The sequence below is a fragment of the Gouania willdenowi genome, chromosome 16 (genome assembly GCF_900634775.1).
Source record: "Gouania willdenowi chromosome 16, fGouWil2.1, whole genome shotgun sequence".
Classification (NCBI taxonomy): domain Eukaryota; kingdom Metazoa; phylum Chordata; class Actinopteri; order Blenniiformes; family Gobiesocidae; genus Gouania; species Gouania willdenowi.
This window is the reverse complement of record NC_041059.1, coordinates 33,083,115-33,097,536: the sequence shown is the minus strand read 5'-3', so window position 1 is coordinate 33,097,536 and position 14,422 is coordinate 33,083,115. Positions and strand designations below refer to the sequence as shown.

Genomic DNA, 14,422 nt, shown 5'->3' with positions numbered 1-14,422 from the left:
ACCATTTTGCTGCAACTTTCAGTGAAATAACCAGAAATATGTTGGGAATTCACATTGTCATAGTTTTTGGGGCAAACAACAAATCACAGTAAGAATGAAGTAAAAACACTTCAGAGCATCTCTCTACAGGACTCCACATCCCACAAGTTACCCATATGTGCTACAGATTTGCAACATTCACCAAAATGTAGCCCCAACACTGAAAAAAGTTGGTACATTTAAACCTATTGCAAATGAAGAAGTCCATCACAATGCTACATTCAGAAACTGTAAAACCTATTAAAGCTCCCACAATTTTTGCTCGATTGTCACCAGTGGCGTGCCGTTACCACTAGGGTTGGGTAGGCACGTTGCAAATCGAGACCACCAATGACAATGTCATATGTTTCTGCTGGCAAGTGTTAATCAAACAAAATCAACATCGTAAAACACAATTAAAAAAACAAACAATTATTTAATATAGCCTCCATACTCTCCCAACAAGATACATCTCATGACATGGTAGTGTATCTGTTTCTGTTGACAACAGAAACATGGAGAAAATGACACCCTCAGTGAGGCGCATCCACAAAGCCAATCCTTCCTTTTGTACCATTAACTGTGAAAAATACAAAACATCTGACCTTACCTTTGCTGAAGGTCTGGTAGCTCAGGTGTTGGTCTCCCATCTTTTAAAAGCTGTCGTTTTTCCTCAAAAGAAAGTTTCTTTATTGTCTCTAGCGCTGTCATCCTGACTGTAGTGTTATCCCGCCCACTACCTAGAGAACGTAGCAGCTGTAGCAGCCACGCTGTATCAATTCACTAATGCACTGTGAACTTAGGTATGGCATTTAGCATCGCATGGTTACGTCCAAAGGCAGCGTAGAGTGCTGTCTTTTTACGGTGGTTATGGTTTTCATCTTGGAGAACTGACTGCGCATGCGCAAAAACAAAAAAACACGCTATGGGGCTATGGGAGAGGGTGAGGGTCTACGAAACGCACAAAATTCTGACACTTTCAAATGTATAGGTACTGTAGGCTATTGGAAATTGAAAAATAAATAATTTATTTAATATACGTCACTGATTGTCACCAAACTGGCTACAGCTAATCATTTTTGATTTGTCAAATATTGAGCCTACAGTGCATCAAAATGTTTGACTGTAAATGATAATGTAAACATGTACTTTCTTGCTGAAAACATTTTCAACGTTCATTAAAAAATTACAAAAGTTTGAAGTCATTGTCAATGATTTTTGGAAAGTAACAACATTTTATCTCAAAAATTAAATTTTTTTACATCATTTTGAATTTAGCGCTCATGCTAACAATTGGGTTTTAGGCTGCTGGAAAGCAAAGCAGTTCTGTATCTTTACTCTAAATTGTAGAAAAAGTAGATGCTTTAACCAAATTTCTCTCTCGTGTAATCTGTACATTATCCCTTATCTTCTTTTACTCTTCCTTTCCTTTTTTTTCCTGTAATTTTTCTGCTTTCTGAGGTGACGGTTTCTGATCTGTAGTTTATTATTTATTATTGTCCAACCAGCTCATGATACGCAGATCTGCTCTCTTTATCCTGTTCTATACTTTCCTTCTTCTGTACTGACTCCAACTGGTCGAGTCTGGGTGTGATAGAAGTTTGTTCCTCTTTCTCTCCATTGTGGTCTCTACTGCCCGTATGAAAATGTTGGCTTTTTCATCAAAAACAACTCTTTAAACTTGATATAATCAACACCATGAGATGACTGACTGTTGCATGAATAAATGTAGATGAATTGAACAGTCTGTAAGTGCTAAAAATCCAGCAGGAGGCCATTCACCATGTCTATGATGTCAGCCATGGTCAGGATGAAGATAGCAGCCATAGCCCAGGTGTTCCTCGCCCAGCGAGTGTGGTCAATCCAGGCGGAGAAAGTCACCAGCTTCTTGGGAAAGATCTGACAACAAACGACAACCTTTAGCTTAAATCACTGCTAAAACAAAGAGTTTTAAGGACATTCCTGTCAAAAAAGGCTATTGAACAGACTTGTTATCTGTGAGTAACTAAACCCCAAAATCACTTTTTTCTGCTGAAAACAAATGTCATTAGATATGAAGTAGTAAGTAATACAGAAATATAAAAACAACCAGAAAAAAGACTACAAAAACACACACAAAAAAGACAACAAAAACTCATAGGGATAACAAAGGCACACAAGACGACTACAAAAAACACAATCAAAATGACTAAAAACTAACAAAAACAACAAAAATACACAAAATGACTTCAAAAATACACAAAATGACTTAAAAAACACACAAGATGACAACAAAAATATTCAAATACAATAGAAAAATATTAAAAACAACACAAAATGACTTAAAAAACACACAAGATGACTACAAAAATACAATACAAAAATATTAAAAACAACACAAAATGACTCTAAATGACATAAAACAACCACAAAAACACACAAAGCCTTTGTTATTTCCTGTGTTAATGCTCAGATTGGTCATTATTCTAATGCTGACATAAATGTTGATCATGTGACCCTCGGATCAGATACAGTCACATGTTTGTGGCCCTACTGTGATAAAAATTGCCCATCTGTGGGCACTGATGCTCAGTGAGTGACGGTGTTGTTTGATATCATATTGACACCTTATTGAAGCGCTTGGGGTGCTTTTGAAGGTGACCTTGCTTTTTCACAGTATGTGCGGTGCATGTGAGGGCAGCAGTCAATATTGTCCACCCTGCACTATATTGATGTGGTACTTTAGCCTTTCCATGATGTGCTGCCATGAAAGAGACAGCTTTGTGCCAAGCAGCAGCTCACTGGACGACATAAGAATCTGAATCTACCACAGCTATTATCAAGCTTCCTTCGACAATGAGCTGTGTAGGACACAAGCGGGACAGAGGCCCTCCAGGACCAGGGTTGGACAATATTCTGTTTGCTTACTGGTTTTGAACAGTCCTCGATTCAAAATAAATTTCTTAGCATTTTACAGGAATCCCTCTAGCAGTTGATGGCCCACATTTATCAACCATTCATAAGTTCAGATCTGAGCGCACGACGCACTTTCGACCGTAATCATGCAAGCTTCGGTATTTATCATTTCTGACGTGATCATACGCTACGATAGATTACATGTCAGGTCTGAGCTCGTGTACGATAATATGACTGTGTGGATTTGTGCTGCAGCGGCAAAATCTGACTGAGACTGAAAATAGTATTAAACAAACCATAGCTGTTAACAGATAAAAATGAAAAAAAGAAATTATTTTTTAAAAAGACCACATTATTACTGATACCACTTTTTTGGTTTTTGCTCACCGAATACCGTATAACCCCGCTGGTAAACTCTGCTACCGTCCGGGCAGGAGAGCATAGGTTCACATAGTGCACGCACGGAACTTTGCTTTGCTCAGATAGAATTTTCCATGTTTTCCTTTTCTATCACGTTAATGCAGGTTTAGCCTGTTAATTGACAATGACTAACATCTCTATTACGTTTTCATTTCTAGTGAACCTTCCACTTGGTTTGCTGTCCTGGGGTTATGTCCATGACGGCTGACAATGTCCAGACTGAAAGCTCAACTGTTCAGCCTGCAGCCCTAAATGGACTGGAGACAATTAAAACATGCTCATCCCATTACATATTGATGGAAACAGCTTTCCTCGTCCTCACAGTGAGCTTTCACTGCATTGAAAATAAGAGTCAAACATGAGGTTGTGTAGGAAAGGGAGCGAGCAGCGTGTAGACACTTACCCTGGGAAAGATGGCAGCCAAAGAGCAGATTGTCAGAATAAGTAGCAAAACCTCGCCGACTGCAAAGGTGATGTAGTTTGTAATGAGCCTGTTAAACAGCACACACACACACGCACACGCACACACACAGTGAGTGATTGTGAGGAGACAGGCACCTCTTCTCTTGGGCTGTGTTCAAAATGGCACACTCCGTACTAGACACCACAAACTCAATGAGTACATACTGTCTACTGTATGTCATAAGTATGATAAAGATGATTAGGATGGTAACTGTTCCCACTGAAGTATACTTCCAAGTTTCCCAAGATGCATTTCAAACTTGACAAAAAACCTGAAGCACACTAAGGCTAATATTCTCTGTTGATTCACCAAATTTGAAAGTTCTGAAAGCATTTTAAGTGAGAAAGTGACCAAGTAGAGTATCAAAATTGGTCATTTGATCCATAAACCTCACGTATACACTGACAAAACTTCCAGTTAACTTCAAAACAAGAGCCCTATTTACAAAAGTGTTAAAAACTAATGGAAGACAAGAAGAGATGCTTTATTTTGAAAAGGGGATGTTTGACTTTTAGCTTGAAACCGGTCCCAGGACGATTTTACATTTCCTGAATGTCTGCTCGCTAGGGATGTAATGATTCACTCAACTCCCGATACGATTCGATTCACGATACGATTCTCTTACGATTTATTTTACAAAATGGGACTGTAGACATATGACGACTGAAAAATATTCCTTTATTTTTTGGGGGAAAAAAACTGTACTATTTTCCTTTTATTTTTCATTGTCAAAAGAATCCCTTGAACAACTAGTCAAAATAATGCAATTTAACTAAATATAAATCTTGAATGAAATAAATAAAGGAATAATACAAATGAAGAAGCCTATTAAATTCTGCTTCTATAATAAACAATGCAAAACTGCATAATATTTCTTTTTCTTTTTAAAAGTGCAACTGAAAATGTATTTTGTGCCTTAACAATTGGACTTTTTTAAAAAAAAAAAACAGTCATTGCCCTGTATTTACGTCAGATATTTGTTTGAACCAGCAGAGGATGCTGGTAACCCAGTGGTCGGTTGGCATGCAGATATTCTGTGCAGTGAAGAAGAGTTGCTATGCTAGCAAACAGAGCTAATAGAAAAACGTGACTTTTACAGATATTCACGTAATATTACAGATATTCTTTCGGTGCTAAAGGGGTAAGGAATCATTTATGAACATATTTAAGAGTAGATGGCGGCCAGAAAGAAAGTATTAGCAGATTCCGCCCGCCGCCTTGGCATTTGGACAAGAGAAGGATAAATATATAGCACCCTCTGCTGTTTAAAAAAAGTACTGCGATTTCAGAAAATCGATATCTACCGTGATACCTATGAATCGATTTTTAACTGCCTTACGTTTAATCTTTAGATCCCTACTGCTCGCAATGCATCATGGGGTGGTTGAGTATAACTAGTGCGGCTACTGCGTATACTTAATGTCCCTATATAGTATACATCCGGGTATTTCTTGCGTATTCAATCTTTCCTTACTATCTAATGTGACCGCACTACATACTCGATTTGACTTAGTATGAGTAGTACGTTAGTATGCCATTTCAAACACAGCTCTTAGTTTCTGACTGACCGAGGGTCGATGAGGGCCTCCATGACAGCGGTGAAGAGCAGGACCACACAGGAGGAGCAGAATGCGGCACCGCTCTGTTTTTCCTTCTCCACAGAGTAACGGGTCTCCAGCTCAGGATCCACAAACCTCAGAGAAAGCTTATTGGTGTGTTTCCCCTTCAGGCTGTACAGGAACAAGGAAGTCACAAGCAGTTATCAATGTTTTTTTAGCTCTGCTTCTGTTCGACTGTTAAACACGTTACAATAATGAAACCAATGATGCACTGCTTGTGCTCGGCTGTAGAGTCAAACAAAGAAAAAACCAACATGAGAAACCACTGCAGCTACACCTATTATGGACAAATGGACTTTTTTTTGGCATATTGCATTCAGACCAATCAAAGTTTGAAGCTCAAACAGGTTTCAATCATCAGAAGTGAGTTTCAAAATGTTCTCTAGGTTGTAAAGCACTTAAAATTGTCATTTTATGGATTTTCAGTGTTACAAGTAGCACGTGTTAAAAATGTCATTTGTTTAATACTATTTTTTTTACTTTCTCCACATAAATACGGGTTGAACATGCAAAATTGTGTATATGTATGTGGTTGTGACATGAGGTTCTCCCTTGCCTTGTTGTTCCTGTTGTCCTAAATGCTTTTGTTTCTAAAATTAAACCCAATTTAAAAAAAAAAATTAATTTGTTAAATTATTAAATGATTTTTTCTGGTTTTATCATTTTACATCTGGTTTTGTTGTAATCCCTAATTCCTACACCTAGGTAACTGTTAGAAATTGTGATTCGTCTGCAGAGCATCTGTTCCATGCTCTTTGTCTGAGACAAACAGGAGGGTCACTTACGCCTGTACGGTCTCTCGCTCCAGCAAAGCTTCATTCAACAACTTGTTGAGCTCCTGTTCGTTCTCCTGAGCATCGATCACCCTCTCAGCGAGATCCCTTAACCTCAGCCTTCTGCGAGGATTCGGGAAGGATGGATTTACCACCTGGTGATTAATAAGGGAAAAACAGGCTCTTATAAACCAAACTTATAGAAATGTGTTCACATTTTAAGTCAGGGTCCATTCCTTTCATTACAGTGTGCTCTTCCCCTGTCAATCTCTATTTATGACAGGTCAAGTGTTATGTAGGGGAAAGTAATCGCCTCAAATGTCACAGGACACAAAATGAACACATGATCTGATAATCAGATTCTCCATGCAGTACTTCTGACCCGGGCTGGGGTCAATGTTGGCCTCAAGTTGGGGTCAAGGTTGGGCTCTATGCACGCAGGAACATGACGTGATTTCCGCTGAAGTGTCAGGAAGGCTGTTTACTACCGGCAATCACTGAATGCTACTACTGTGCTATGCTAGCGACCTCACCGCTCGGTTTAGTCAACATTTGCCTTTTATTATCACAGCTTTTAGTTGTTGTATAGTTTTACTATTTGTGTCTACCTTTACATAAGGATAGCAGTTCAAGCCACCACTGCTGTGTGCTGCTCTGCACCTCCTATTGTGTCCTATGTAACGAGAGTTACCTATGTAACTACTGTTCTATGAATCCTGGATTACCGCCAGAGGCTGTGCTTAAAGCACTGGATGTTCGATCTCGCGCATGCGCAGGTCGAGTAATTATATCAACAAAGTCACCTGTGACCCCTGGATGACCCGGAGAGTCTATATCGACCGGTGTCATCAGGTAATCTGTTCCTGTCGAAATCTTCTCACGAGGACACAAGGATCCTGAGTGACAAGATGCTCTGGCGGTCATCCAGGATTCATAGAACCGAAGTTACATACGTAACTCTCGTTCTATTTCATCCTTACTGACCGCCAGAGGCGGTGCTTAAAGCACTGGATGACTTATACCAGAAAGGTCATGAAAGAATTCTCACCTACTCAAGGCCTGAAGCTGTGGACAGCACGGCCATTGCCATAGGCTGGACACGAGCAATGTTCACCCTGTAGAAATGTCCAAAGGTGCATGATGAGAACCAGGTAGCTGCAGAACAGATGTCCTGCAGGGGAACATCCCTCAAGGTGGCCCATGACGCAGCCATGCCTCTCGTAGAATGGCACTTTATGCCCTGAGGCACTGGAACATTCAGTGCACTATAGGCATACTGAATGACCTCCACTACCCAGTGAGAGAGTCTCTGTTTAGAAAGTGCGGTCCCCCTTCTACAGCCTCCATGGCAGACCAAAAGGCTGTCTGTCGTTCGTAGGCTAGCTGTCGCCTCCATGTAAGCTTTAAGCACCCGCACGGGGCACAACAGTGTTGATGGCTGGCCAGAGGAGCCCGGAGGACTGAAGGCAGTCAACTCGATAGGCTGGTTCACATGATGAGGGGACAACCGCTTGTGCAAAAACAAAGGATTTGGCCTGAGACTCACCCCAGAGCCATCAGCCTTCCAGCGAAGACATGCCTGGCTCACTGACAGCGCATGCAGCTCCCCCATATGTTTCATCGTTGGCACAGCAAGAAGAAAGGCCGTCTTGAGAGACAGCCACTTCAAATCAGTGTGTCCCAGCGGCTCAAAGGGCGGCTGGGAAAGGAACTGAAGGACAACTTGCAAGTCCCATGATGGCGACCCATAGACTCGACGTGGTCTGAGTCTCAGAGTCCCTTTTAGAAACTGCTTAACTAGAAAATGTGATCCCACTGTCTGGCCATCCACCTTGGTATGATTGGCCGAGATAGCAGCCAAATACACCCTGAGGGTGGAGGTAGTCCTGTTTCTGTCAAAAACTGTCCCCGACACCTCGTTGTGAGAGTCACACCACTCCACAAATAGCCTCCACCTGTTAGCGTAAAGCGCCCTGGTGGATGGTGCGCGACAGTTTAAAATTGTGTGGGCAACCACCCTATCGCCAAAAGTGGGTCCACAACTATAGGGGCCACAAGGATAGCCTCAGACGACCCGGACTTGGGTGCCATATGTGTCCGTTGACCTGAGACAGGAGGTCTTTCCTCTCCGGAAGATGCCACGGTGTCCCCTGTAGGAGTTTGAGCAACAGCGGGAACAATGGTCTTCCTGGTCAGCCTGGGGCAACCAGAAGCAGGCGGAGGCCACCCTGCTGGGCCCTGTGAAGCGTTGCTGGAATGAGGGGGAGTGGAGGAAATGCATAAAGTAGGCCGTCCGGCCAGGTATGCGCCAGTATGTCCTAGGGGGCTGGTCACTTCTCTCAGAGAGAACCAGAGAGGGCAGTGAGTTGTTGCCTCTGAAGTGAAGTGATCTTAGCAGTGAAGTGAAGTCTCCACTGGAGGCTTCTGACAGGAGAGGAGATCCGCAGCAGTGTTCCTGAGACCAGGAACATGCATTGCCCGGAGGCTCAGGAAGTTGGGGTAAGCCCACGTGAGGAGCCAGTGTGCCACCCGCAGACACGTCAGAGGTCTGGTGCCGCCCTGGTGGTTGATGTGGTACACAGCTGAGGTATTGTCTGAACGGACGAGAACATGCCGATCTTTCAGAACAGGGAGAAAGTGCCTGAGCGCCAGGAATACAGCCTGAAGTTCCACACATTTATGTGCTGCCGCTTCTGCGGGGCACTCCACAGGCCCCTGATAGTCCTGGAGTGCCACACAGCACCGCAACCCATGAGAGAGGCGTCTGTCTTGACAACCTCCCGGCGGGAGGATACCCTCCCCATGGGTACACCCGACATTAAGTATTCCCTCCTCCAGGGTCGGAGGGTAAGGAGACACTGGGCAGACACCCTGACCACCTTGTGCCAGTGACCTAAATGCAGGCTGTTCATCCAAACCTGAAACGGGCGCAGTGTTAGAAGCCCCAGTGGTACAACCATGGATGCTGAGGCCAACATCCCCATGAGTCGCAGGACCAGGCCATACTGGAGGAGGGTGCCATGCTGGAAGTGCCGTAGAAGGCCTAGGATTGCGGAGACTCGCTCTGGAGAGAGGGAAGCCCGCATTACTGATTAATCCAGCACAAGCCCCAAGTACCTCACCAGCTGGCTGGGTACGAGGTTGCTCTTGGCATAATTCACCTTAAGGCCTAGATTGCCTACGTGACTGAGAAGAGCAGCAATGACCCTCAATGACTGCGCCCGAGTCAGGGAAATGACGAGCCAGTCGGCCATATAGGGGAGTATTGAAACTCCGCTGGCCTGTAAGGGTGACAGCGGCGTAGCCGCGGAGCTACTGAATCTGAACCAGCACACAATCACAAGGCGAAACACTGCCGATGACATCAAAGTGTACGGTACTCACCACCTCAGGCAACCCCTGGTAAACTGGTCAATTAGTCCCAGCCCCACTTAAAGGGAAAACAGCGAGTCGCAGCTTCTAGTCGATGAGAACACTCGAGGCGCCAACCTTACGGTTCCGAAGCTACAAGCGACAAGCTGTGAATAGCAAACAACCAACCTGCTATCGTTATCCGCAATCGCGAGAAGATAGAAGGAACAGATCACCTGATGACACCGGTAAATATAGACTCTCCGGGTCATCCAGGGGTCACAGGTGACTTTGTTGATATTATTACTCGACCTGCTCATGCGCGAGATGGAACATCCAGTGCTTTAAGCACCGCCTCTGGCAGTCAGTACGGATGAAATAGAACTTTACATTCAAGTTAAAAAATAATATATGATACGAAAGTGTATAATACACTCCATAATCATGCTTTACCAACTGTTAAATTTACCATTTAGTGTATTTAGGTTTATATGTTTTTATTTCCCAGGCTACCTGTGAGCAGCTGTAAACTGTGGAATGTTGCGCCCGTCAGAAGTGGGTCACCACTTGACATTGATGAGAAATAATGTTTCGTTCAGTTAAAATAAATAAAAATGTATATATAAAACTCTACTCACATCACTACATTTGTGTGGATTTACAATAATAGGGTCGCAAGTTAATAAGAGCTCATAGCGTCTGTTTCGCTGAATACAATACATACGTGTGCTGTGATTAAACCTGTGAAGAGATAGCTATATTTATAAGGTGTTGGACACACGAGGGACACATAATAGGAGGTCAATGAAAGTGCGCAGCATAAATCTCTGTGTAAGACATGTCTCTTGCATGATGTTCAAGCGTGTTTATGTCATTTCATTTGCTTAACCTTTACCACCAGCATATTCAAGTCGATGTACAAACAATGAAATCACATCTTATAATCATGTTTCATCAGATATACATGTTATTCACTCTACAGTGACATTAAATAAGCTTGTTTTTTATTCTTGTCTATACACTACCTGTGACCAGATGAAACCTGTAGTATATTGTGACTGTCTGAAGTTTTTTTTTTTTTTTTTTTTGACTGTCGGAAGTAGGTCGCCAGTTGAACCGATACAAAGTCATAGTTCTAGACTGTGAAGGCACCACGCTTAAATTTGGCTCCACAGATTGTTTAAAAAATGTTCTTTTCATTTGTGAACAAAAAGAATCATAAAGATAGCTTCTACCGTGTGTAAAATCAGGTAAACGTGGTCACAAGTTAACATGGAAACACTGCGTTCCCCCTGCTACTTCCAGTATGTACGCTATTTAGAGATTAGAATAGTGAGTTGACAGTTGATTAGTGGCTGAGCGGTTAATGCAGCGAATGTATGGATTTAGTTCTATTTCATATTATGTAGTGAGATGTCTCACTATGGGATGCACACTCCCTGCACCTGCAACCCTCAGAAGCACTTTTTCCACTTGCCAAGCCGGGGCACAACATGTGAAAGCCAAAATCTGCCATTATAAGCAGCGTGGTGACGGTGCCTGCTATTTCCACTTGGCAGGAGGCCTCGGCCCCCTCCAAAATGGAGATTGTGGGACCTCACAGAGTCCCCGGGAACGGGCGGTACTACACACTGGTCCCTGGGGGTGTGGCTCTGCTCCACCAGCAGAGGGCTCCGCCGTGCCATGAATGGTTCCTCTGCTGTTGGGCAGGCTACCGCTGAGTCCTCCGGCCACTGGCAGTCCGCCCCCGTGCCGCGGTCGTTGCTTCCAAGGGTGAACGGACCAGAGTGCTTAGCCACTCTCTCCCTGAGCAGTCGCAGCTCCACCATGGGTGTTGCAGACAAAATTGAGGGGTTACTGACTGAAGTTTGCGGCTGTCTCTCCCCGGTTTACCGGCGTAATACACTCTCTGGCCCGGGGAGACTTGTGCCGTGTATTATGGGAGGAGAAATCTCAATCGTCTCAGGGAATACAGGTTCAGAATGCTCACGCACGCGTCAGAGAGACTGACGGATGCGTATTTTCACATTCCGATATATTCACCCATAAGTTGTTTTTTCATATTAGTCTGAGCAAAATGTTGTTGTCGGACAAAGGGGTACTTGGATTCAGCAATAAGAGAAAGGGGGTACTTGAGCCAAAAAAGTTTGAGAACCATTGCTCTATATCAGGGGTGGGCAAACTTTTTGGCTCAGGGGCCACATGGACTTTTAAAAATTGACAGACGGGCCGGCACCCGATGCATACATACATACATTCTTCTTCTTCTTGTCCAAAGTTCAAATTTATAAAATTTCATAACAAATCAACCATATGCTACAGATTTACAACTTTCACCCAAATTTAGCCCCAATTCTAAAGAAAGGTTTGTACATTTAAGGAGAGACAGGCCTGTTAGTAGAGCAGTGCTTCTCACAGTGTGTGGTAGAGAATGGAGACATGACAGGTTGAAATTTTCAATTTCATGCCAATCTTCTTGAAAACCCTTTCTTCATCGACAAAAAAGATCATCACTAGGCAAATTTAGAATCTTAAAATGTGTCAGAAATTAAAAGATCATTCAATTAAAGACTAGATATGTGACTGGGATCAAAATATAACGTGGAACTAAAATGCAAACATAATGATTTACGTCAGCATGTGAAGTTGAGCGGAACCATAAAAAAACTTTTATTAGCTGATTTAAAACATTTATTTACTTTTTATTTTCTTAAGCTTTTTGGCACAGCTGAATATTTGGACTGCTGTACTTTTGTATTTGTTTTTTTTATGCAGGTAAATAATTTCATTTAGTTTTTCAGTTTTGATTTATTTATGAAATATACTTGCATTATGAAACATGATGATACTTATTCCCTGTTAGTTCATTTCATACTTTTTGGTTTTCTACTGCACTTTTACATTTGTTTTTTTTTTTTTTTTAATTCAGATAATGAGTTTAATTTCGTTTTTGATTTATTATGAAATATTATAGCACTTGTTCCCAGCTGGTTCAACACATTTTAACGTGTTATTTGTCAGGATTATTTGGGGGGCAATGGGCACATGTGAGACTAGAAAGTTCACATAACACACACACACACACACACAATATATATATAAAAGGGAAACAAGGTGCGCTACGCTTCCTTGGAGCTAGGTGTATTCACGCGACACCACATGATCCCGCAATAAAACATCAACAAACAGCTTACTTTGATTATCCGACGTGGAAAAACTGTTTGTCTGGCCAGATGTCTAAGTTTCTGCTTCTACCACGAGTAAGTTCTTCTGCCGCTTCTTTTTCTTCTTCTTCTTTGTGGGTGTGTTATGGTGGCAACCAATCTAACTCTGCTTTCTTCCTCATCTTACATATTCTGTTCATACCGAGTAGGATGCCAGGCATCACAGGACTAAGTCAAAGGAATGCAGTCATAATTATGATATTGTAACGGACTGAGCCCAATGTAGTTTATTCAACGAGTGCTGTGGTTTCCCATGGCCTTGAAGGCATCATTGTTACGTGCAGCTTTCTCTGCCAATGTTTGTCTTTGTGTTCTGTGTGTTGATTGGCTGGGTGGCTGGAAAAGGGCGGGCGTAAGCGGAGAACGGGAGAACATTTGGTTCCCACGGGTGTTGAGATAAATGATTGAGCAATTGTTTATTTTGGCTTCGGCGGGACGGATTAAAAAGACCAAGATGTGGCCCGCGGGCCGTAGTTTGCCCACTTATGCTCTATATGGAAAGGATGTTTGTTTTATTATAATCCCCATACTGTATGTACTTATACACTTTGTAATGATACCACATGAATAATATTATATTTATAGTTGAAATTTAAATAACTTTGACTAAAATGTCAAGAGTTGGACAAGAATAAATCAACAACTCTACTTCATACTAAATACACTTTAAAGAATATGTTTCAGACTGGCATGAATTGTCAATCTGGCAGTGACGTTCTTATTTTATTGTTAATATTTCTTTATTTTGACTTTGAAACTTAGTCAAATTAATATTATTTAATTATGATTTGATAAATATAAATAAAATAATGTATTTTTTCTACAAGTTGGAGTTGATGTAGGAGGATTATTGGCTGCAGATGTATTTATTCCCCAGCAGTTGTTCGATGCATTGCAATGTGCTTACTGTTGTATACATTTGTGCATGAAGCCTGTTATCTCTGGTGTAAAACTGACTCTATAAAGCCTGCATTCATGCCTAAATGCATGTGCACAGTGTGTTGTGAACCTGCAGTGGAGCTGCTTACCCTTGTGTCCAGTTCCTCTGGTTCCTCTGGGGTCGTGCACGCTGTGTTGACGCTGCCATTACACTCTGTAGTGTTGATCAATAGCGGAGAGTTTCCATTGGACGAGGTCACAGACAGTTTCTGATGAAAGACAAGCAAACCCAGCACAGCGTATTAATTGATTACTTGTATTCAGAAACATTAAAATCACTGTATTTATGTTATGAATTAAAATATATGCATGCAGTTCTGTATTTGTCATTGTTACATTTTACAGAAAAATACAAAAAAAGGAAAAAATACAAACAACTGTTTTTCTAAATTTTTCCAAAATATTTCACCAGATTGCCATGACTTAGTTGTGAACTGCTACGATCTATTTAATACCATTAGAGTGCAAAAAATTAACAGACCTTTCCAGTGTACTAGTGTAACAGAGGTCTGACAGTGTGCTATGGTTAAAAGCAAAAATGTGGCACAGGGAATGCAAGTTGTGTCCATCAGTTATGTCATGAGTCTGCTTAGTTAGTTATGGTTTACCTCCTTATTCACTCCCTGTGCCTTGATTTTGCCCGTTCCTGTCCATGTTTTCCTGCCTGCCCAGTTTTCCTGCTCTCCACAGCTGCTCCTCATTCCCTCGTCAAGTTGGAGG

The 14,422-nt window shown here is 42.1% G+C and overlaps 1 protein-coding gene across 1 annotated transcript in view; it reads right to left on the bottom strand.

Moving 5' to 3' along the window:
* Positions 1-14,422, bottom strand: part of adcy3a (adenylate cyclase 3a) — a 67,267-nt gene that overhangs the window by 22,214 nt on the left and 30,631 nt on the right. The window contains exons 9-13 of the mRNA XM_028471114.1: positions 13,792-13,911; positions 6,201-6,343; positions 5,365-5,526; positions 3,737-3,824; positions 1,801-1,917 (exon numbers count right to left, since the gene is read on the bottom strand). Coding sequence (XP_028326915.1) covers positions 1,801-1,917; positions 3,737-3,824; positions 5,365-5,526; positions 6,201-6,343; positions 13,792-13,911 — 630 coding nt within the window. The remainder of the gene's footprint in view (positions 1-1,800; positions 1,918-3,736; positions 3,825-5,364; positions 5,527-6,200; positions 6,344-13,791; positions 13,912-14,422) is intronic.